The sequence below is a fragment of the Sus scrofa genome, chromosome 2, assembly GCF_054392235.1.
Source record: "Sus scrofa isolate SSC_HxYL_T2T_F1_AM1 chromosome 2, Sscrofa_HxYL_maternal_Yorkshire_Landrace_v2.0, whole genome shotgun sequence".
NCBI lineage: Eukaryota > Metazoa > Chordata > Mammalia > Artiodactyla > Suidae > Sus > Sus scrofa.
The window spans coordinates 65,710,618-65,735,991 of NC_139384.1; the positions used below are offsets into that span (position 1 = coordinate 65,710,618).

General features: G+C 34.4%; 2 protein-coding genes across 2 annotated transcripts; both read right to left on the minus strand.

Moving 5' to 3' along the window:
- Positions 1-7,549: 7,549 nt before the first annotated feature.
- LOC100516421 (olfactory receptor 2G3) lies at positions 7,550-8,494 on the minus strand. The gene has a single exon (XM_003123563.1). The coding sequence runs from the start codon at positions 8,492-8,494 to the stop codon at positions 7,550-7,552; it is 945 nt and encodes a 314-aa protein (XP_003123611.1).
- Positions 8,495-24,186: 15,692 nt separating this feature from the next.
- Positions 24,187-25,140, minus strand: LOC100737613 (olfactory receptor 2G2-like). Its single transcript, XM_003480746.1, has one exon. The coding sequence runs from the start codon at positions 25,138-25,140 to the stop codon at positions 24,187-24,189; it is 954 nt and encodes a 317-aa protein (XP_003480794.1).
- Between the last annotated feature and the right edge of the window lie 234 nt (positions 25,141-25,374).

A 25,374-nucleotide genomic window follows, 5' to 3' on the forward strand; every position in this document is an offset into this window, starting at 1 on the left:
ACCTTTTCAAAGAACCAGCTCTTGGTTTTATTAATTTTCTCTATTGTGTTTTGAATCTCTATTTTATTGATGTCTTCTTTGATCCTTTTAATTTCCTTCCTTCTGCTGACTTTAGGTCTTTTTTGTTCTTCTTTGTCTAGTTCGTGTAGGTGGAGGGTTAAGTGGTCAATTTGGGATCTTTCTTCTTTTTTGAGAAAGGCCTGTATCGCTCTAAATTTCCCTCTGAGCACTGCTTTCACAGCATCCCATAGATTTTGAGAGGTTGTGTCTTCATCATCATTTGTTTCAAGGTAGTTTTTAATTTCCTTCTTGATTTCCTCATTGACCCATTGGTTTTTTAGTAGCATGTTGTTTAGTGTCCATGTAGTAGGTTATTTCTCTTTCCTTTTCCCGTGGTTGATTTCTAATTTCATGGCATTGTGGCCAGAGAATGTACTTGAGATAATTTCTATGCTCCTAAATTTGTTGAGGTTAGCTTTGTGTCCCAACATGTGGTCGATTCTTGAGAATGTTCCATGAGCATTTGAGAAGGATGTGTATTCTGATTTTTTTGGATGTAGGGTCCTGAAGATGTCAACTAAGTCTAACTTTTCTATTGTTTCCTTTAGGATCTCTGTTGCTTTATTGGTTTTCTGTCTAGAGTTTCTGTCCATTGATGTGAGGGGGGTATTAAGGTCTCCTACTATGATTGTATTCCCACTGATTTCTCCCTTAATGTCTGTTAATGTTTGTTGTATGTATCTGGGTGCTCCTATATTTGGGGCATATATGTTGACGATAGTAGCATCCTCTCCTTGGATGGATCCCTTAATCATTAAGTAGTGTCCTTCTTTGTCTTTCTTTGTGTCTTTTGTTTTAAAGTCTATTTTGTCTGACATGAGTGTTGCGACTCCTGCTTTTCTGTCATGTCTATTGGCATGAAATATTTTTCCCCACCCTTTCACTTTCAATCTATATGTATCCTTTGTCCTAAGGTGAGTTTCCTGTAGGCAGCATATTGAAGGTTTTTGCCTTTTTATCCACTCAGTCACTCTGTGTCTTTTGATTGGGGCATTCAGTCCATTGACATTTAAGGTGATAATTGATAGATGATTATTTATTGCCATTTTGAATCTCGTGTTCCAGTTGATTCTATGGTTCTCCATTCTTCCTTTTTTTTTTTTTTTTTTTTGGTTGGATGATCTCCAGTTATTATATGCTTGAGTGTTTTTTTTTTTCATTTTTTGCGAATGCAATATTTGGTTTTGGCTTGTGGTTGCCCTGTTTTTTAAGTATGCTAACCCCTTCCCATAATTGTGTGTTTTAGCCTGATGGTTCAGTAGGTTCAAACACTTCATTACCACATTAAAATTAAGTAGAGAAACGTACAAACAAAAAGGGTCTATGTATTTCCGAACATCCCTTGCCCACATTTTATGATTTTCATGATTCTTTTTTTTTCTTTTTAATTTTATTTTGTTTGAAGCATGTTCATGAATAAATCTGTATGCTGGCTTATTTGAGTGACTGCTTTCTGATTGCGGTTTCCTCAGTCCTAGTTCTTCCTCTTCTTCTCTTTCTTTTTTTTTTCTTTTTGCTTCCCTTTTCTTTCCTTTCTTTTTGTTTAGAGAAGCCCTTTCAGTATTTCTTTTAGCCTGGGTTTTGTGTTGCTGTATTTTTTTAGTTTTTGTTTGTTGGAAAAAAATTTTATTTCCTCTTCTATTTTAAATGATATTCTTGCTGAATAGAGTATTCTAGGTTGCATATTTTTTCCTTTTAGCACTTTAAATATCTCTTGCCATTCCCTCCTGGACTGTAGAGTTTCTGTAGAGAAATCAGCTGATAATCTCATGGGGGTTCCCTTGTAGGTAACATTCTGCTTTTCTCTTGCTGCCTTTAGGATCCTCTCTTTATCACTAACTTTTGCCATTTTTATTATGATGTGTCTTGGTGTGGGTCTGTTTGGGTTCAATTTGTTTGGAGCCCTCTGTGCTTCCTGTATCTTGAACCCAGTATCCTTTAGATTTAGGAAGTTTCCAGTGATAATTTTTTCAAATATATTTTCCATCCCCTTATCTTTTTCTACTCCTTTTGGAATTCCCATTATGTGTAGATTGGCCCACTTTATGTCATCCCACAGGTCTCCTATATTGCTTTCCTGTTTTTTGGTTTGGTTTTCTGTCTGCTGACCTGATTGGGTGATTTCCATTATTCTGTTTTCCACATTATTGATTCGTTCCTCTGCATTATTCATTCTGGTTTTTACTGTCCTTAGTTCTGTTTGTATCTCTGCCAATGAATTTTCTAGTTTTTCTTGGCTCCTCCTTATATTTTCTAGTTCCTTTCTGAGGGTGTCTGCATTACTGTTCATATCTTCTCTTAATTCCTTCAGGATTTTCACTATTTCTCTTTTGAACTCCAGGTCTGTCAGACTGCAGAGGTCTGTTTCATTGTTGACTGTTTTAGGTGAGTTCTCCTGTTGGTTTGACTGGGGGTCATTTCTCAGCTTCTTCATCTTGCTTGTAGTTTTCTTTTTCCTGGTGGAGTTGTACTCTCCGTGACCAGGCAGTGTTTGCCTTGTCACTGCTGTGGAATATTTCCTGAGGGCTGGCATTGTTGGTCAGTCTTTTTTGAGGCAGTGTGGCTTTTCTGGAGTGTTGGCAGAGCTAACAGTGTCTCTCTGAAGCAAAGGAGGACTTCCTGAAGGCAGACAGGACTGGGAGGGCCACACCACGATGATAGCAGATTTCACTCAGTCAGGCAGAGCTTTCTCTGGTGTTTTTAGGCTGTGGGGTTCTTGCAGGGGGTTGGCGGTGTTGGGCAGCTGTTCCTCAGGAGTGCAGCATCCCCTGAGGGCTGGAGCAGCTATCTTGGTCACTGAGAACCCACGAGGCTCTTCCCTAGATCAGCCCAACTCAGAAGGACTGTCTGAAAAGGTAGGCAGATCTTTTCACGGCCTGGCCAGTCTTGTTGTAGCTTTTCTGGTCTGCAGGGGGTCCTGCAGAGAGCTGACAGTCCTATGCAGCTGTTCCACAAGAGTGCAGCTCCACCCAAGGGCTGGAGCAGCTAGCTGGACTGATGAAACCCCAAGAGGTTCTTCCCCAGTGCAGCCCAACTCATAAAGACTGTCTGAGAATTAGGCAGATCTTTTCCCGGGCCGGTCAGGCTTGTTGTAGCTTTTCTGGGCTGCAGGGTGTCCTGCCTGTCACTATCTCCCTTTTGAATTCAAAGTCTGTCCAACTGCAGAGGTCTGTTTCATTGTTGACTGCTTTAGTTGAATTTTTCTGTTGCTTTTCCTGGGAATGGTTTCTGAGGTTCTTCTTCTTGCTTGTGTTTTTCTTTTTCTGTGTATTTGGGGGAAGACAAATTGTATTTTGGCACAGTCTGGGGCATGTGTCAGCAGTGCAGTGCTTCCCGAGGGCCTTCAGGGTTGGCCTGGTCATGCTGCCCTGGCTAGGCACTTCCCACGGGCAGTCAGGCTTGGCTGGGTTCACTGTTGTGGTGGAGTTCTTCCCCAGGCCTGGTGAGGATCACCAGTGCATGCTGCACTGGTGGTATACTTCCTGCCACTGGGTAGAACTTGCTGGGGTGCCCTTCAGCAGCAGGGGTCTTCCCATATGTGGGCCGGGCTGGCCAGTAGCTCCATGGCAGTGGGGTGCTTCTTGAGGGTGAAGGAAGCTGGCCAGCCTGTGCCCTATTGGACTTGCACTACCCAAAGCTGGGCAGGGTTTGCCTGGGTACTCCATATCTGTGGGACACTTCCTGAGGGCAAGTGGTACTGGCAGGTGTGCACCATGGTGGAGGAACCATAATTTTTTTCTTTGATTTTTGGGTGGAATTAAGGCGTTATTGTCTAAAGTGTTCTGTCTTACTTTTGTTGCCTTTTCTTTAACTAGAGAGAGTTCATTTTTTTGTGATTTTCTTTTTAATCTATACCTTTTGGCATTTTTCATTGCCAGATTTCCAGGATCTAGCTTAGTATAATTGAGGAAGCAATCAATATCAGCTACAAGAAATCAGGGAACTCATCATTATGTTGTTTGTAAGATCCCAAGATCCCTATTTGGTCTGCTTTATCCTCTCCACCATTCAGGGCTTTCTTGTTTTTGTTTTACGTATAATGTCTGAGGATTTTAGTTTAACTTAGCAGGAAGAATAAGGAAAAGTACATCTACTCCATTTTTCTGAAATAAAAAATACCCTAAATATTTTTTTAACTTTAGAATAACTTTGAGTTTAGACCAAATTTTTCTCTTCCATGACAGAGCCTACAGAACAGAGGGAAAAAATCACCACAGGTTGATGACATTTTGATTTTTGGTCTTCCTCAATCTGCCTGCTACTCTTCATTTTCTAGAGTCTTTGGGTTATTGCTATATTTTTTTCTGTCAAGGTTTTATAGATGCATTCAATGGAAAACACAAGATTATATGTTCTTGCTCCCCATCTCATCTGGAACTTGAAATTCTGAATTTGAACTTTCTTTTACACTTCTCTCCCAGGGAACCAGTTTCACACTGCTTTTCTCACTCCTTTATCAAGATATGGCATGAAATCTTCAGTAACTTAATAGTAAAAATGAAATGATAATAGAATTATGTCAATGAGAAGTGTGTTATTATTTCCTTATCATAGTACCTAAAATTTACTTAACAAAAATAGCTTAAGCTACTTGTTGTGGTCCAGTGTTAGTGAACTCAACAAGTATCCATGAGTACGTGGGATCAATCCCTGGCCTTGCTCAGTAGGTTAAGGACCTGGCATTGCCACGAGCTATGGTGTAGGTCACAGACATGGCTCAAATCTTGCATTGTTGTTGCTATAGCTCTGATTCAACTTCTAGCCTGGAAACTTCCATATGCCACAGGCATGGCCCTAAAAAATAAAAAAAAAATACCTTAAGCTAAACATCCTGTATTTTTTTTCATTAAATTTAAAAAAAACACTTAAATTTACAGGTTGTTGAACATGGAAACAAATATTAATTGTTTTTAAAGAGCTATTAATCACTTGATCAAAAAAATCTAGAAATAGGGAGGATTTTTTCAATAAAGGCTCTTGTTTCCATTTTGTTAGTCAATAAAATCATAAGCCTAAAGTTGGAAACATTCTGTACAGAGTTTATGCCAAACTAATTTGCTTGTGCTTGTTTATGTTCTATAATATGTTAAATCTATTTGGCTACTGTTTATAAATGGTCAAATAAGATTTTATGTTTTTAAACCCAATTAGTAAAAATATTGTCAAAATATAGTATTTTTAACACAGGAAACAAGTCATTTGTATTATACATTGATCATCTGAACTAAAAAACATAAATTATCAACCTTGAAACTTGAAAATTTTCATCTTTGGGGTCATACTCTCTAGCCAAAGCTGAATTAAATAGTTATTTATCAATAAGCTAGGACACCTGAGATCATAGCAATGTTTTTTGGTCCGTTTATCCTGTATGGAATGCTGATTTTAAAAAGTACTGCTGATACATAGCTTTCTTTTTTCATTATTAATTCTCTAAAGACAGATATTCTATGACTCTGACTTAGCCAAATCTAAAAGTTTCATTATTTTCAATATTTTGTAAGTAGTTTGATTATCATAGTTTTGAAAATTTTGTCTTTACAAACATTTGCTCATTAATCAGTGAAAAAATGCATTGATTTCAAATTATTTTATGCATATTATATTTCATTTTCTTAAAATGAACCAAATGTGTGAAACTTTTGATCTTTCACCTCTTATCCCAAGGGATTTTTTCATATAATAATAAGATTAATACATTTCAATTTGGAATAATTTATGGACATCATTGTAAGACATTTTACAAAGAAAAATCATTAATTTATCAGAAAGTTTACTCTTTTGTTGGGAATGACACATCAGAAAAGCTTTGGTAACACATTGCACTGTTTATTAGGCAACATACAAGGAATAAACACTGAATTATCAGTCTAATACAATGTTTTCTGCTATTTATTATTATACTTCCATATTCACTCTGTTCTTTTCCAGCTAGTAGAACACATACACATATGTAAACACACATTCACCTACAGAATTACTTACGCAGCTCACACAGATTCATATGCTATATACAGAGTGAGAGAGTGAGGTCCGTGTGTTTATGATGTAAAAATACAATCCAACAATGACCCAGCTTCTCTAAATTGTCATGTTTTCTTGATTTACTAAGACTCATTGGATAATCTTTGACTGAGACAGGCTTCTTTATTACTCTTAATTAATAATAATTATTAAGAAAATATATGGGGAGTTCCAGTTGTGGGTCAGTGGCCCTGCCCAGTGGGTTAAGGATCTGACATTGCTGTGAGCTATGGTGTAGGTCACAGACATGGCTTGGATCTGGTGTTTCTGTGGCTGTGGTGTGGGCCAGAAGCTGAAGCCTGGATTAGACTCTAGCCTGGGAAATTCCATATGCCATGGGTAGGGCCCTAAAAAAAAGAAAAAAGAAAAAAAGAAATAAGACAGTGGTATCTTTTGAAGTGAAATTATTCTTTTGATCTAATGGTATCTGTGAAGTGCAATTATTTTATTGATCTAATTTATAAAATGGTTTAAACAAAACCTTCATTTTAAGTCTTATATCTACCATGCATGCCTTGACATACAAAATGCAAAAGGGGATTCAGTCACTAAGTTGTGAAATGTAATGTATTTAGTATATCCTGCTTCACTTACTCCTTTAAATATATTTTTTATTTTATTTTATTTTTAATTTATTTTATTTTTATTTACCCAATACAATTTTTTCTACTGTACAACATGGTGACCCAGTTACACATACATGTATTCCCAATCCGTCCCAATCCTTCTCCCTCCCCCTTGGTGACACAAGTATATTATCCAAGTCCATGATTTTCTTTTCTGTGAAAACTTTCATTTGTGCCATATATGAGAAGTGGGTTATGGAAAAGATAGTTAATATGAGATTTTCCTGGTCAATAAATTGACACTATGAGATTGTTTTTTTCATATTTTCTAACATGAAATTTTAATGAGTGGGGCATTATAAAGTGAATATGATGTATCTGGCATAAAGTTGGACAAGTCACTAAAATTGAAAAAAAAAATTATTTAGACATGGTGGGCTAATCCACCTTGAATATTAGCCCTTAATATTCAAGAAAGAAAAATATACTCAAAATAGTATACCTTATTAATAATGAGCTAAGGATATATTATTTTTATAAACATAAATTTTGTTTGAAAGAGCTCTTAGAGAATCTATTCAAACTTCTTAACTTTCAGTGACTAGTTGGTAAATATTTAACAGTTTTAATTTTTTTTAAATCCTTGGGAATAAATATGAGAAGTAAAATATAGACTTTGTGGTGAGCATCACAACTTATACAAATGCATAGCTCTCTTTTCATGGATCAAGTTCTCAACTTAAATAAACACATTTTATTTAGTTACACATAAAAGAGGGAGATCCCTTATATAGATGTTTAAAAATTAAACCATAGTTGAATTTGTATAAAATTGAGAATTGGAGTTTGGCTAAATAGAAACTCAGTAACTATATGACTTGTGATCAATTTCTTGCACATCACATCTGTAAAAAGAACAGTTTTCCTGAAAGTAGTTTCTTCAGAGCATCTTTAACATCCTTGTTTCTTAAAGTATATATAATAGGATTCAAAGTGGGGGTCACCATAGTGTAGAAAAGTGAGATGAACTTGCCTTGATCCTGAGCATAACTGTTACTTGGTTGCAGGTACATGTAAATTATGGTGCCATAGAAAATGGTCACCACTGTAAGATGGGAGGAGCAGGTGCTGAAGGCTTTGTTCCTTGCCTCCACTGACTTGATTCTCAGCACTGCTTGAGTTATAAAGCCGTAAGAGATAAGGATTAGTGCTGGGGGGATTAGCAGAAACAGAACACTAACAACAAAAAGCACTAACTCATTGATGGTAGTGTCTACACAAGCCAGCTTGAGGAGAGCTGGTACTTCACAAATAAAATGATCCAGCCTGTGGTTGTTACAAAAAGGCAATTGCAAAGTAAATGTAGCATGAATCAGGGAATTGGCCAATCCACTGAGCCAGGAAATGGATGCCAGCTGCTGGCATAGCCGTGGATTCATGATGACCACATAGTGGAGGGGTTTGCAGACAGCAACATAGCGATCCAAGGCCATTACAGCCAGAAGGATACACTCAGTGGAGCCTAAAGCTAGGGAAATATAGAGTTGTACCACACAACCACCAAAAGTGATAGTTTTCTCTGGTCCTCGAAAGTTAACTAGGGTCTGAGGTACAAGGCTAGTAGTGAAGCAAAGGTCCAGTAGAGAGAGGTTGCTGAGAAAGAAATACATAGGGGTATGAAGAGAAGCATCCAGATATGAGATGATGATGATGGTGAAATTTCCCACAAGGGTCAAGAGGTAAAAGAAAAGGACAAATACAAAGAGCACAGCCTCCAGGCGAGGGTGGTCTGAGAAGCCTAAAAGTACAAAACCCACCAGAGAACTCTCATTGTTTTTTTCCATCCCTCCAGAGGGAACTATATCTGCTAAAAGAATAAGAGATGCATTTGATACAGCCAATCCTAGAATCACAGAATGTATGAGCTGATTTCCTTCACTGTGCAAAAGCTTTTGAGTTTAACTAGATCCCCTTGGTTTATTTTTGTTTTTATTGTCATTATTCTAGGAGGTGGACCAAATAAGATACTGCTGTGACTTATGTTAAAGACATTATAAATCAACTAACTTTAATTAAAAAAAATGCTTGAGCATTTTAATAAAAAGAAATGTACTTTAATTTAAAAATAATACTTTAGCAACCACAGCCAAGGGGGAGGGAGGGGGTGACTGAGAATTTGGGGTTAATAGTTGCAAACTATTGCCTTTGGAATGGATAAGCAATGAAATCCTGCTGTATAGCACTGGGAACTATATCTAGTCACTTAGGATGGAGCATGATAATGTGAGAAAAATAATGTATATATGTATGTGTGACTGGGTCAACTTGCTATACAGTAGAAAATTGACAGAACACTGTAAATCAACTATAAAAATAATACTTTAATAATAAAAAGTTCTATAAAGGATCATGAAGAGTGACTTGGTCAACCTATTAATTTTTCAGCCCTAATGTGTTACTGGCTCAGAACATTAATCCACATGACTTCATTCCATTCCAATGACTCTTTAAAAATCACAAATTCTTTCCTTTAGAGTTATCTGTAAACTGATCATTAAAATCACTCAAAGAGCTTTTGTTGTGGTTCAACAGGTTAAGAACCTGACATCATATCCATGAGGATGTGGGTTCCTTCTCTAGCCTTGGCTCAATGAGTTAAGGATCTGGCATTTCCAAAGGTGTAACATGGGTGACAGATGCGACTCAAATCTGGCACTGCTATGGCTGTGCCATAGGCCAGCAGCTGCAGCTTGAATTTGACCCCTAGCCTAGGAACATCCAAACGCCACAGATGCAGTCTTAGAAATAAAAAGGCAGAGACCAAAAAAAAAAAAAGGAAAAGAAAAGAAAGAAAGAAAGAAAGAAAGAGAGACAAAAAATAAATAAGAGAGAGAGAGAGAAAGAAATAAAGAAAGAGAAATAGAAAGAAAAAATATCAGTCACGCAAAGTGGATATTTGCATGCATACCAGGAAATATGTGATGACTTAATAATTACTGAAATTAAATGCCTCTAAAAATAAAGTGAATAACATGTCCATGGTTTTTAACTGTTGACAAATATCTGCATACAGAATACATTATTCAAGTTTTATCATAGGCACATATGAGAATGAAAAATTTCTTCACATCTTCCGCTTATACGCACACATTCTTAAACATTCATCTCTATGCACTGCCTCAACAGGGAAAGGTAAGGTGGCCAGGGGTTTAATAGTCTATCTAGACAGACAACAAAATTGAGTAGTTAGGTGATAAATAATTTAAATTTTAAAATAAATGTTAAAAGTATGATCTAAATGATTTTCAAATAGATTTTGAAAAATAATAGATGAGAAAGTATTATTTCATAATATGAAGACTAGGAAAGGCTTTATATATGAAACTAAGAAAGACAATATTTTTATGGGTAATATCAAGATGGGAGGAGATGGAAGATCATTTGACGTGGGAAAATATTAGAAATTACTAGGAGGAAATGAAAAGTTATGTTTGAGGACAAAACTATATAATACAAAGCAACTAATATAAGTTTGTTCAGTGATTGAACTGCCAAAAAATAACAATTATTTTTAAAACTGTGTTTTAAATCCAACATAATTTACACAAGCTTGCTAAAGTTTAATGTTTGACAGAAAAAAAAATACACAAAAGAATATATATTAATAATAAAGAGCTAAATATGTATTATATTACCTTTATAAATATAAAATATTTGAAAGAGCTCTTAGATAAACCTTATAAAACTCCTTAATTTTTATGTTTATTATAAAATCATAAACCAGATTACAAACAAAAATAAAAAAGCTTATGTCAGGAAGGTGAATAAAATTCAAGATCAGTTGGTAAACACTAGTAGAGCATATGTGGATAATTCACCTTCCTTTATAATAAAAAGGTGAGTGTTAAAAGTTTGCCTAGAAAAAGTATTTGAAGCCAAACTATAGAAATCATTGAGCAAGATAAAGTTATTAACTTTGACAGGCAGACAATGAAATGTCATTGAAGGATTATGAACACAGAAGAGAATGATATTATCAATTTCTACTTTGGAAATACTGGCTTGAAATTACAATATTGGCTTGAAGTAGGGCCAAATTATGTGAGAAATCTTAAAATGGGGATTCTCTTCATATTTTCTTAAAATAAAAGGGGAATAATAATTATTGCAAAGTACTCTATAATTTAGACTGTGAAGGACTTTAAAATCTAGGCTAAGAGATCAGAAATATTGTTATTTTAGAATAGGCTGTTTTAAAATATCTATCTAGGTATGTAGAATTGATTAGGTTTAAAAAAAGATAAGGAAGATGATAAACATATGTAAGAATGAGGTAGTATCAAGATCCCTGCCTTTAATTCTCATTCAAATTAAGTATGAACCACCAGCCAGAGAGATGGACACCATACACAAAGCAATTAAAGTCCTCCTGCTAACCTCTGTCTTTACCCTTAAGACTAATTTATTATCCCACCATGCTGAGAAATTTGCAATTTCCTAATTGCCTTTTAATTTAGTATATCTTTTCTTAGGTTGATCCCTATGCAAGAATACACTTTCTAACACCTGTCACTTGGAAATCATCTATATAATTTTCAAAAATCAGTATGAATCTCGTCCATGCAAATTCCTCCTTAACTCTGATATAACCTCCAGTCTCCATGATGGCAAGATTTACTTTGTGTCATTGCTATACTCTAAGCTTACTTCTGTCATAGAAACTAAAAGGCACTACTGACCTAGTGTATTTTTCTCTGTATATTTATACCAAAATACAAGCTACTTCTTAAATGTAAGGGCCATATTTTGCTGATATTCTATGTAATCTGTATGATGTCTGATGCATAATAATTGATCAATAACAGCTTGATGAAAAAAAAGAATGCATTTTCAGGTGTCCTATTTCCCACAGTCAAATTCTTTAAAAAAAAATCTCTATAGTAAATATATTAAAAAAAAATGGTCAGAAAAACTAAGCTGAAAGAAAGAGCTGAAATGCGTATACAGGAGTAGCCTATTAAGGCAACAATGGCCCAAACCAAAAGTTTCCATGAAGCTTTTAACCACTTACCTTTATGGCATAAGCAAGAGTCTACAACTGGAGAAAGCACATACTTCTCCCTATTTCTTGTCCCATTATGGCATGGTGCACCAGTGTAAGGTGAGGTCAATCAGAACAATTACAGAGATCCTATCACTGTTGAGGGTACTCTGAACAAATACATCCCCCAGTTAATCATCTTGGAACAAAGCTGTGGAAGAAGAGAAAGGGATAGATATGGAAAAGTAGAGTACTGAATAAAACTGGAAAAATCTGTCATAAAATTTTTACCCTTCCTCCAACAAGAAAGCTTCAGCAAAAGTACCTGAAAAAGACCTCTTTCCAAAATTTTAAAGAGAGCTAGGAATGAAAATACCTAGGATAGAATTACCAATGTGTATAAGAACATGATCAGCCACAGGGGCCTGAATCAGGTACTGAAACCATTCAGTACCATTCATGCATTGGCTCCAAGTCTGAGGTGGGGATGGAAGATTTCCCCCATGAAGTTGTCAGGCAAACCTTTGTAATTACCTACAGTCAGGCTTGAATAATGTACATTTCTCCAAAGAAGATATACAGGTGGAAAAAATATATATATATGAAAAGATGGTGAACATCAATAATTATTACAGAAAGGCAAATCAAAATGGCAGAGGTATGACTTCACAGCTGTCAAAATGGCCATCAACAAAGTCTACAAAAAATAAATGCTAAAGAGGGTGTGAGGGAAAAAAGGGAACATTTCTACACTGTTTGTTGGAACATAAATTGGTACAACTATTATGGAGAACAGTGTGAAGGTTTCTTTAAAAACTAAATATAACAAATAACATATAGGTTTTTACCATCATATGTGACAGTCACAACTTAGGCTATGCCTGGAGATCAGCTTGAGGAGACACAGGGAGGCTAATTCTGCGACAAGCAAGAGCCCCAAGCAAACTCAGGTTCTTTCTTTTATTAGGATTTTGAACAAAAAGCATGGGGGCAGAGACTATAGATAAAACTTAGAGGGACCACATAAGCTGGGGGGGGGGATTATGATTAACAGTCTGTTCTAATAATCATCAGATCTTATCTCAGGAAGGAATACATTAACATTTACAGCAGGCCTGTTTGTTCCCCTCACAGGGACCACAAGCCTTAACTATCCAAAGTTTTTCCCTAGCATAACCTTCTTGGCATTCCAAGAGGAGGTCATGGTTTTCCATGAGCTCTACAATCTATTCTCTTTCCTTATTCTAGCTACATGCTTTCAAGCTTGAGGCTTATGGCCCTGTTTTCTTCCACCTACAGGTTTTTAACCTATATATTACAACTCCTCTGTTTTCTGTGCTATTGTGCTACTCAGGCTTTGTTCATTACCTCAACCACCTGCTTGTAGAAAAACTAAAAACAGCCCAAAAAAACTCACAATTCTGTCCTCTCTCAATTTGGAAAAGAACCAAAGTAAAACAGATTTTTTTTGTTGTTGTTTCTAATCAGGAATATTTTCCATATGCTATGTTCTTCCATGGCTACTCTATTGATGAAAGTACAAGATTAGTGATTATAGATTTCTCAGTATCTGTTCAAATGATTTAAAACCAGATTAGAAGTTGCCCTCTTGAACAGTAAAGCTCCTGGTCTAATGTACAATGTCTTTTATCAATGAAGAGTCAGGTTCTTACTGACCTCAATTTTCAGTAAAAATAAAATTACATTCTATAGGGAAACACAAAAATGAGACCATAATGTCAATAGTCAAGAAATAATGGTTCTCAGAATTCCTGCTGTGGTACAGTGGATTAAGAATCCAACTGCTGTGGGTCAGGTTGCTGAGGAGGTGTGGATTTGATCCCCTACCCTATGTGGTGAGTTAAAGGATCCTGAGTTGCCACAGATGTAGCATAGTTTGCAGCTTGAGGAAATTCCATATCCATGGGAATTTCCATATGCCATGGATACAAACATAAAAAAAAAAAGAAAAGAAAGAAACAATGGCTCTCGAGAAAATATTTCATTCCTCCTCAATGAAATCCAACCAATAATGCAAATATTCAGTTATTTTGGTTAAATTGTATTTACATTATTTTTCTGAGCCTTTAGAAAGCTCCAAAGTTCAAAGGCTTGAAATTGTGTGCTAGATACTGAGGTTTCTTTATGATATTTTTCATGAGTAAATTTTAACAGAAAGTTGAACCACCTTGGATTGAAGTGCCATAACGGAACTGTGGAGATGTATTGATGTGGAATCAAATGTTTGTGTAATTATTTACATGCTATCTATCATTATCATCTTTACCATCTACGGTGTTCTTATAAAAGAAATTTTAACTTAAAAATTTTAGTCAGCTATTCTAAAAAGTCTGTGGCACTAATTTGTACATATTAAGAATAGTAAGAAATTTCTCTGCTCCCTTTTTTGATAGGCAAAACCTGAAGTTCAGATAGTTTACCTGTCTCACCAAATATCATTATTATTTTAATGATAGAAAAAAAAACCTAGTGGTGATAGAAACTATAAGCTTGCTACTACATTACCTTTTATAAATCCTTTCAATATCCAAGTGTACTCAATAAAGTCTGAAGAAATTATTCTTGCTTACTATCAGGGCTATTTCTTTCTGTTCAAATTTTTAACATCTTCAGAAAGCACATTATGTAGAATTTTTTTTTAATTTTGTGTTTCCATGTCTAAGCAAATCCCAACCTACAAGATGACTGTTTTTAAAACAATGACTGTTGAAGAGTCACATTTCCAACAGAAGTCAATTCTGAAGAAATTGTTAATTGTCAATGAGAATTATGACAGAAGGGAATCCTGAAATGAGGAGTTTGGAAGTGTTATGAAAAGGCCATGGTGTGTTTATGGTTAAAAGTCTTCTGGGGAAAATCTGTGTCCCCAGCAGGCAATTAGACAAGGGACTGACTAACTTGTGAGGATCATCCAGGGAAAATGGATACACATATTTCCCAAGTGAGACAATTTCATTTCTTCCTTGAATATTGGTTTGCAATCTTATAATTTCTCATTGTACATAGAAGCCATCAGATTCACCCAACACAAATAAATAAATATAAACAATCTAATTCTGTTGGATTCTTTCTCCTTCACTGCAATTATGTGGGAAAAGATCAACCTTACTCTCTTTAAGGCAAATCCTTCCTCCCTATGTATTGGATTCCCTGCAATAAATAAATTGTTCTAATATGACCATCGTTCCCTGTTACTGCAAAATAACTTTAAAATTTAAAAAAATTAATGATCTGAAGAAATGTCTGGATTTATGATATTTTTTCAATCTCATTTTTTATCTTAAAATTTATTGTTAATGGAAGCTTGGTAATTGCATTATCCTATTAGTTTCATATATACAACATAGTGATTCAAAATTTTCATTGCTTATACCCCATTTAAAGTTATTATAGGTGTTCCCATTATGGGACAGTGGGTTAAAAATCTAACTGCAGCAGCTGGGATTTCTGCAGAGGTGAAGATTCAATCCCTAGCCTGGGCCAGAGTTTTAAAGGATTTGGCATTGCTCAAGCTGCAGCTGTGACTCAGATTTAATCCCTGGCCTGGGAACATCCATATGCCATGGGTGCAGCTATAAAAAGTAAATACAATAATGATAAAATATTGGTTATATTTCTTGTGTTGTCCAAAACATACTAGCAGCTTATTCATTTTATGCATAGTAGTTTGTACATCATACCCATAACTCCACCATGCCCCTTCTCCTTCTGTCTCCCCAATGGTAACAAATACTTGGTTCCCTATACCTGATTCTGTTTCTGTTTTGTTGTGTTCTTTTTGTTGTTGTTGTTTTATATTTTAGATATCTTCAGTGATCCATTGGTTGTTTAGTAGCATATTGTTTAATATCCATATGTTTTTTCTGCAGTTTTTATTAGTTGATTTTTAGTCTTACAGCAATGTGCTCAGAAAAGATGCTTAATATAATTTCAATATTCTTGAATTTTGGATCCACAAGTGTTCTACCCTGGAAAATTTTCCATGTGCACTGGAGAAAAATGTGTATTCTTCTGCTTTCAGATGTAATCCTCTATAACTATCAATTAAGTCCATCTGGTCCATGTGTCATTTAAAGCCTTTGTTTCCTTACTAACTTTCTGTCTGAATGATCTGTCCTTCTCTGTGTCTTGTAATATTCTTTACTTAGTCTATTTTGTCTGATATAAGCATTGCTACTCCAGATTTCTTTTGATTTCCATTTGCACAGAATACCTTTTTTCCTTCCTCTCACTTTCAGTTTGTGTGTGACTCTATATATGATATGTGTCATTATACAAAAGCATATATATGAGTCTTGTTTTGTATCCATTCAGCCAGGCTGTCTTTTGGGGGGGCATTTAATCCATTTACATTTTAGATAATTATTAATATGTATGTTCTTACTGCCATTTTGCTAAAGGTATTGGATTTGTTTTTGTGAGTCTTTTTTCCCCTTTTCTCTTTTGTTCTCTTCTGTTGTGTATTTGGTGACTATCTTTAGTGTTGTGTTTGTATACCTTTTTATTTTGCACATATATATCCCTCATAGATTTTTGGTTTGTGGTTACCATGAGGTCTTGGTATAGCAGTTTATACCAAAGACATGTTTTAAGTGGCTGACCTCTTAATTTTAAATGCATTTTACATATTATGAATTTGTGCTTTCCCCTCTCCTGACTACTGGCTTTGATATTCTATATTATATCTGATTAGTTTTTGTATCTCTTAACTGCTGTGAATACAATTATTTTATTTTGTCTTTTAACAACCTTACAAATTTGTATGTGAAGGATTTCCTAACTTCACTTCATGTTTGCCTTTACCAGTCAGTTTTCTCTTTTTGTAACTTTCTTGTTTCTTGTGTGGCCTTTTATTTTCAAACTAGAGAAGATCCTTTACCATTTGTTTTAAAGCTGGTTTGATGGTAAGGAATTTCTTTAGATTTTGCTTTTCTGTAAAGCTTTTGATTTCTCTATCAAATCTGAATGAGAGTCTTACTGAGTGGAGTACTCTTGGTTGTAGGTTTATCCCTCTCATCACTATATTTAAAGCAATGATACATGTATCATTGTACTTCCTTCTGATCTAGAGAGTTTTTGCTGAAAAATCAGCTGATAGCCTTATGGGGATTCCATTATTTTTTATCTGTTGTTTTCTCTCGTTGTTTTTGATATTTTCATTTTGTTTTTCATTTTTGTCAATTTGATTACTATGTGTCATGGCTTGATTTTACTTTGGTTAATCATGTATCAGACTCTGTGCTTTCTGGTCTTGAGTGAGTGTTTCCTTTCCCATGTTAGGAAAGTTCTTATCTATTATCTCTTCAAATATTTTCTTTCTCTCTTCTTTTTATGAGACCCCCATAATGTAAATGTTTGTGAATTTGATGTTGTTCCAGAGATTTATTACACTAACCTAATCCTCATTTCTTTTCATTTTTTTTCTTGTTTTCCATGACAGTTATTTACACCACTCTGCCTTCCAGCTTATTGATCCATTCTTCTGACTCATTCATTCTCCTATTGCCTCCCTCTAATGTATTTTTCATTTTGTTGTTGTCTTCTTCAACTTTTGTCATTCTTTATATGTTCTAACTTTAAAAAAAAAAAAACTTCTTGTAACTTCATGATCTGTGCTTCCATATTTTTTCTCGAGTTTTTGGATCATCTTTACAATCATTACTCTGGACACTTTCTTGGATAGATTGCTTACATCACTTAGCTTTCTATTTTTTAAATGTCTTATTTATTACCTCTCTGAATATTGTTCTTTATTCTGCTGACTTTTGGATTTGTGTGGGTTTTTTTCTAATTGTTTTAGGTGGTTGTTTAGCTTTAGTTGACATTTCTTTTGTTTCTAAGGAAGACCTCTATTGCTATAAGCTTTCTCTTATAGCTCATTCTGCTGCATCCTTTGACATTTTACTCCTTAACTCCCCCCATTTTTCCTTCATAAGCCTTATTCCTATTTAAAGTATTCCTCATTACCATGTAGTTATTTGAGGTTGATGTTTCTTAATGACATGACTTTCATAATAGGAATGTGATTTTTTTAATCTAGTTTTTTTCATATACTTAGCAATTAGCAGAGTGGGTGGCATTCTTCACCAAATAGTTGATGAACCAATAAATATACAAGTGAGAAAACAGTACTCTAAACATTAAATGGAGAGTTGGCATACTTCAAAATTGTGCCTCTACCTCTGAACAATTGTAAATCACAATTCTTTCACTGACTTCTTATTTTTTTAAATCATTACCATATTTGGATATATAAGACCCTCCTACAATATATTATACAATTTAATGCTTGCAAAATACATCAAAAAGTAGACCACAATACACTCACAAAAAAATTTCCAGAGTGAAAAAGGAAGAGTTCCTCATTCTCATAAAGGAAATGGTACAAGAGTGATATAACACTCTAAATAGTAATAATCTAAAAGATTGTTAGTAAATATTACTAATAAATAAAATCTAAAAGATTATTATTTAGCATATATAATACAAATTGAATAAGACTTTATCTGGTGGGTAAAACTCAAAATTATAAAAATGTGCTTTTATATTTGAAACATAGATTTAAATGTAAAATACATAGGATTTTAATAAAAAATAAAGCATTAACTGTGTTTTCAAGCCACAGAAAATTCTACAGCTGTGTTTCATTTCAAACTGTTTCACCATTTCAACACATATTTAGAGAACCAGGCTCCTTCCATGTGCCTTACATTTATGTATGTATGTATGATGTATGTATTTATTTGCTTTTTATTTATGCATCTGTGGCATATGGAATTTCCAAGGCTATGGGTTGAACTGGAGTTGCAACTAAGCACAACCATAGCAATGCATGATTTGAGCCACATCTGTGACCTACACCACAGCTCACAGAAATGTCATACCCTGAACCCACTGAGTGAGGTCAGGGATTGAACCTGCATCCTCATGGATACTAGTTGTGTTTATAACCTGCTGAGCCATGGCAGGAACTCCCGATATGTGGCTTTTGGATTCAGGTTATTTTTGCCCTGCCACAGATTTCTTCCTAGTTCTAAGAGGGTGCCATGTAGAGTGAAAGAAAAGGCTCTTACTTTATGACAGCTTGCCTAAGACATATCCATACTAGAGTATTTATAAAAATAAATAAATTTTCTGTCCATCTGGAGCTACAGAAGCCCAAGAGGCTAAATGCTTTCTTGGTAAGTATTGAAATGATAAGATGTCTAGATGAACATAAGATTTTAATGTTTTTATGTATCTCTTAATCTTCTAAAGAGATTCTCATGTGCTACTTATATAATCTGCAGAAAAGATATTGAAGCATAGATTGAGAAAATGATTTACCTATGCTAATACTGAACACTGACAAAATCACAAATATATATTCTGTACTGTTTGGCAGAATATTAGATGTTGTATAAGTAATTATTCAGAAAAACTAAAAGATGATAAAAAAAATAGGCTCTAAAGAGGTAGTGGGATGGACTGGGAATGTGGGGTTAATAGATGCAAACTATTGCCTTTGGAATGGATAAGCAATGAGATCCTGCTGTATAGAACTGAGAAGTATATCTAGTCACTTATGGAGCATGGTAATGTGAGAAAAAGAATGTATATATGTATTGTGACTGGGTCATATTGCTTTACAGTAGAAAACTGATAGAATACTGTAAACCAGCTATGATGGAAAAAATAAAAATCATTTTTAAAAAATTCAATAACAGTACTCCAACTATAATTATTTTACAAAAATAAAAAGTAAATGCTTTCTGCTATAGTGCATATGTACAAAGGGGAATATTCTTATATATTATTTTTTGTAATTCAAAGCATAACATGTCAATGTGTGAGTTAGATCTTTAAAATTAAAAGTATGACATGGGGACAACTTTTATTGAAAACTTTGGATTTTTGAGAGTTGAGAACTATTTATAGTTACTGTTTAGAATACTAGAAATATACTATATGCTAAGTATATTTATTTATAAATGTAAAAATTTGCATAAAATTTATAAGGACTTGATGCAATGTTTTTGAAGCTTTAGTAGGACAAAATATAATACTGACAAAATATTCATCAAATATGACTTTAATTTTAAAAAATAAACATGTACTTATCCTTGGGAGTCTTCTCTAGAATATTTTTGATGCTCCTTTAACGTCTTTGTTCCTTAAAATATAGATAAGAGAGTTGCACATGGAGGTCGCTACACTGTAGAAGAGGGAGACAAAATTTCATTGGTCCTGCTCTTGGCATTAACAAGAAGTTAATGGTTCCATAGAAAATGGCATAACCATCATATGTGAAAAGCAGGTCTTAAATGCTTTCTTTCTTCCAGTAGCTAACTCGATCTCCAAAACTACTTGGTCAATATAGCCATATGTCCAGGATGAAGGATTCAGGCACTATAAAAAAGAGGACAAGAGCCACAAAGAGCTAATTTCACAAAAAAAAATAGTGAAAGTTTTGTCCACACAAGCCAACCTGATAAACAGGAGACAATCCACTTCGTGATGAATATACAAGGGAAACTGCATCGTGAGAGCTGACTGTAAAAGCAAGGTGTCCACTCCACTGAACCACGACAAAGACACTGGGATGTTACAAAATTCAGTGTGCATGACAAAGGCATAATATAGAGTACAGCAAGCAGTGACATAGCATTCATAGGCTATCATCACCGTGAAGACACACTTCATGGATCCCAGGGTATAAAATATGCAGAACTAAACAATTACTCTATGATAGGTGATAGGCTTAACTGTATCCCTCAGATTAACTCAAATATGATGAATAATACTAATGGAGTGAAGTAGAGGTCCAGGAAGAAAAAATTAAAAAGTAAGAAATATATTGGAAACTAGATGAGATACTAGAATGATGATGTTTCTCAAAGTGGTTGGTAAATACAAGATCAAGATAACCACAGTTAGAAACTTTTATAACTGAAGATAATTAGAAAATCCCAACAAGGTAAAAACCTTTAGGCTATTCTCATTGTTAATCCTAAGAATCCCTATGTGCAAATTATGTTCCAGAAAGTTGATTTATATCTGATAAAAATTTCATTTGGTTAAATGAATGACAATATCACTCTCCCCAAAAATGTTTTATTTTAAACACTTAAAAGATATGTTTACATATAGTTTTTAAGTATGTCTTCCTACTGATTAAATTCTAAATAAATGCAACCCTTTTACCTTTCCTCAGACACTTAAGTAAAGAACAGCAAATCTCTAATAAACATCATAATTGGCTTTGAGAAATAAAATGGACCATCACTTTCTCCAACCCAATGAAAGAGTTAAAATATAAGAGAGAATCATCAGAGCTGTATAATACAATAAATGAAATGGGAAAAAAATGTCCCTAGAGTGAATTAATAGCATAGTAGACAATACAGAAGAATGGATAAGTGACCAGGAATACAGATTAGTGGAAATCACACAATCAGAAAATCAAAGAGAAAAAAAGAATTTTAAAAATAGTTTAAGGGACTTCTGAGATGATGTCAAGCATACTCATATGTACATTATAGGAGTCCACGAAGTGTGAGAGAAAGGAGCATAAAACTTATTTGAAGAAACAATGACCGGAAACGTCCTTATCCTGGGAAAGGAAACAAGCATCCAGGTCCAGGAAAAAAGAAAGTCTAAAATAAGATGAACCCAAAGAGATACACACCAAGATACATCACAATTAAAGTGAAAAAATTAAAGCTAAAGGGAACATTTTAAAGGGATCCAGAGAAAAACACCTAGTCACATACAAGTTAAATCTCATATGGCCATCAGCTGTTTTTTCAACAGAAACTCCGTAGGCCAGAAAGAAGCACAGGACATATTTAAAGTGATTAAAGGAGGGGGGAAGTTTATAACGAAGAATATTCTATGTGGCAAGATTATCACACAGAATTGAAGGAGAGTATCAAGTGTTTTCCAGACAAGCAAAAAAATAAGGATTTCATAATCACTAACTGGTCTTACAAATACTGAAGCATTTCTTTAAGCAGAAAAGAAAAAGCCATAATTAGAAATAAGAAAATATATGAAAGGAAAAATCTCATTGGTAAAGACAAACATAAAGACAGTGGATCAGCTACTTATAAAGCTAGTAAAAGTAAGAGTTCCCTTTCTGGCTCAGCAGGTAAAAATCTGACATAGTGTCCATGAGGATGCAAGTTCAATCTCTATCCTTGATCAGAGGGTTAAGGAACTGGCTGTGGCATAGGCCTGCAACTGCAGCTACGATTTGACTCCTAGCCCAAGAACTTCCATATGTTACAGGTGTAACCACCAAAAGAAAGAAAGGAAGGGATGAAATAAAGGGAGAAAGAAAGAAAATAAGAAAGTAGTAAAACCAACTATAACTATAATAAATAGATAAGGAATACACAAATAAAATTATGTAAAATAAGATTTTAAAAACATGGGGGAAGAGTAAAACTGTAGGACTTTTAGAATGCGTTTAATCTTAAGCAACTTCAAATAAACTGCTGTATGTATATGTTGATATATGTGGACCTCATGGTAACCACAAACAAAAAACAAACACACACACAGAATAAGTAGCAAAACGGCAATAAGTCCTTACCTATCAATAATCACTTTAAATGTAAATGAACTACATGCTCTGATAAAAAGATACAGCATGGCTGAATGAATTTTTCTTTAAAAAAATGTCCACAACCCAAAAGGGACTCAGTTCAAATCTAAAGATACACACAGACTGAAAGTGAAAGAATGGAAAAAGTTAATCCATGCAAGTAGAAGTAAAAAGAAACCTGGTGTAACAATATCCGTATCAGACAAAATAGACTTTAAAACAGACTATAGCAAAAGACAAAGAAGGACATTACATAATGATGAAGAAATCATCTGAGAAAAAGGATACAACCTTCATGAATATTAATTCTCCCAACATTGAAGCACCTAAATGCATAAAGCAAATATTAATGGACATAAAGAGATAAACTGATGGTAATACAATAATAGTAGGGGATCTTAATATTTCATTTACATCAATAGATTAATTATCCAGAGAGAAAATCAATAAGGAAATGGTGGCTTTAAGTGACACACTAACCAGACTGACTAATTAAATATATACAGAATATTTCATCCAAAAACTACATAATATATTATATGTTAGGTCACAAGTCTCAATAAACTTGAAAGGATAAAATCACATCAAGCACATTTCCTGACCATATTATGAAACTAGAAATCCATTATAAAAAGAAAACTGGGGGAAAAAAAACAAACATATGAAGACAAAACAATGTTCTACTAAACAATAAATGGGTCATCAAGAAATCAAAGAGGAAATTCTTAAAATATATTGAGGCAAACGAAAATGGAAACAAACTTTCCAAAAATCTAAGGGATTTTTGCCAGCTATAGATTATACAACCTAATGTTTTATATAATGGAGTGAAATAAAAACTATAATACTATGTTTTTGAACAAAATTTCTCAGAATCAAGATGAAAAAGTTCTCATTTCCAGAAAAAAAAATCATAGATGAAGGTTATTTAGAGTGAAGTCATGCCATGGGAAACAAACCATTGTTATAGGATAAATAATATAAGAGTTTTGATTAAGCTTTCATCTGGAAAATATCTCCAAAATATGAAGATATATTTTTATATATAGCAATGTAGAGGGCAAAATATAAAAATAATAATAATGATAATGTATTTCTGCTTATTTTTAAGAGTTAGGTAATCAATATCAAAATAAGGAATGTAGGTTTATACTTTAAAAAGTATGTTTATTTATATGTTTTTGCTAACCATAGAATATTATATAATAGGGTGTTTTTTCCTTAGGAATCAGACTCCAATATTAGATAGTTCACACTGGTTCATGGGTTCAACTACAAAATAAAAGAATCAACTTCTTTCTTCCTGCTTTATCCTCTCTCTTTAACATGTGGCTATTGTTCTCATGTTGTTTATGTAACTCTACATCATTCTGCCACAATTTTAAGTGAATGGAGTATTAGGGTGAAATAAAATAATATACTTAATGACAGCTTATCTATAATTCATTTACCTCAGGCGCATCCTTGCAAAAAAGGCAGTCATAAATCCATCTAGAGATATAGGAAGGCTGAAAACTGAACATGTTATTCACAAAAGAAAAATGAAAAAAAAAGTGATTGATTTAAAACATTCCTTGAGTATTTTCATATTTTTCTAATATCATAAAACATTTAATTCAAATGTGCCTCATATGTTGCATATATAATATATTTTGGAGAAAATACATTGATTAAAGGATTTATCTTATGTTACTCTTGGGTAATTGTAAAGTGGAGACGAGAGACATATATTCCATAGAATATTAAAGAATGTTGTATAAGAAATTAACCAAAAGGAAATATGATTAAATGACCAAATAGGTTCCTCTTAAAAGATGTTATGTGAGTTTATTTTACCATGAAAAAGAAATATTTATCACACTGGTGCTTTTAAAATTTTTTGACAATCATGTAATACTTACTACTAGAATCTTCCTTAGAACTTTCCACAGTGCCCCTTTAACCTCTTTGTTCCTCAAAGTATAGATAAGAGGATTCAGCATGGGGGTCACCACAGTATAAAAGAGAGAGACAAACTTCCCCTGGTCCTTGTATGTACTCTTGGCTGACTGTAGATACATGAACATAATGGTTCCATAGAAAATGATGACAACTGTAACATGGGAAGAGCAAGTCCCAAACACTTTCTTTCTTCCAGTAGCTGACTTGATCTTCAAAACTGCTTGGACAATGTAGCCATAGGAGACCAAGATGAAGGAGACAGGCACTATAAGGAAGAGGATACTAGCCACAAAGAGCTCAGCTTCATTGAAAGTGGTATCCACACAAGCCAACTTGATGAGTACAGGGACCTCACAGATAAAATGATCCACTTGGTTATGCCCACAGAAAGGTAGCTGTAGGGTGAGAGTGGACTGTACCAGGGTGGTGGCCACCCCACTAAGCCACGCCAAAAATGTCAGGGCCATGCAGAGATGGGGATGCATTAAAAGAGTGTATTGGAGGGGACGGCAGATGGCCACATAGCGATCATAGGACATCACAGCCAGGAGAACACACTCAGTAGCTCCAAGGGCATGAGAGACATATAGCTGAACTACACAGCCACCATAGGTGATGGTTTTCATGGGATCCCACAAGTTTACCAAGAGCTGTGGAATAACACTGCTGGTAAAGCAGAGGTCCAGGAAGGAGAGATGAGAAAGGAAGAAATACATTGGTGTATGAAGCTTGGGTTCCAGATGAGATATCAGAATGATAGTGGTGTTCCCCAGAATGGTTAGTAAATATGAGATCAAGATGACCACAAATAGAACCTTCTGTAACTGAGGATAATCAGAAAACCCTAACAGGATAAAACCTGTTATATTACCCTCATAGGTACTTCTCACCATCCCCATGTGTAAAGTGTGTTCCAGAAACCTGAGTCAGAGCTGAGAAAGATGACATATTACATAAGATAACATATTACATATTACACAAGGTCAAATGAGTGATAATGTCATCTCCCTTCAAAATAATCTGTTAAATGTATAGATCTAGTGACTTAGATATATTTTTCTATTGTACACAGTCTAAATGAATGCAGTACATACTCTCTTAATGTCTTAGCTGTCTTCTGATGCTTTGCAAGA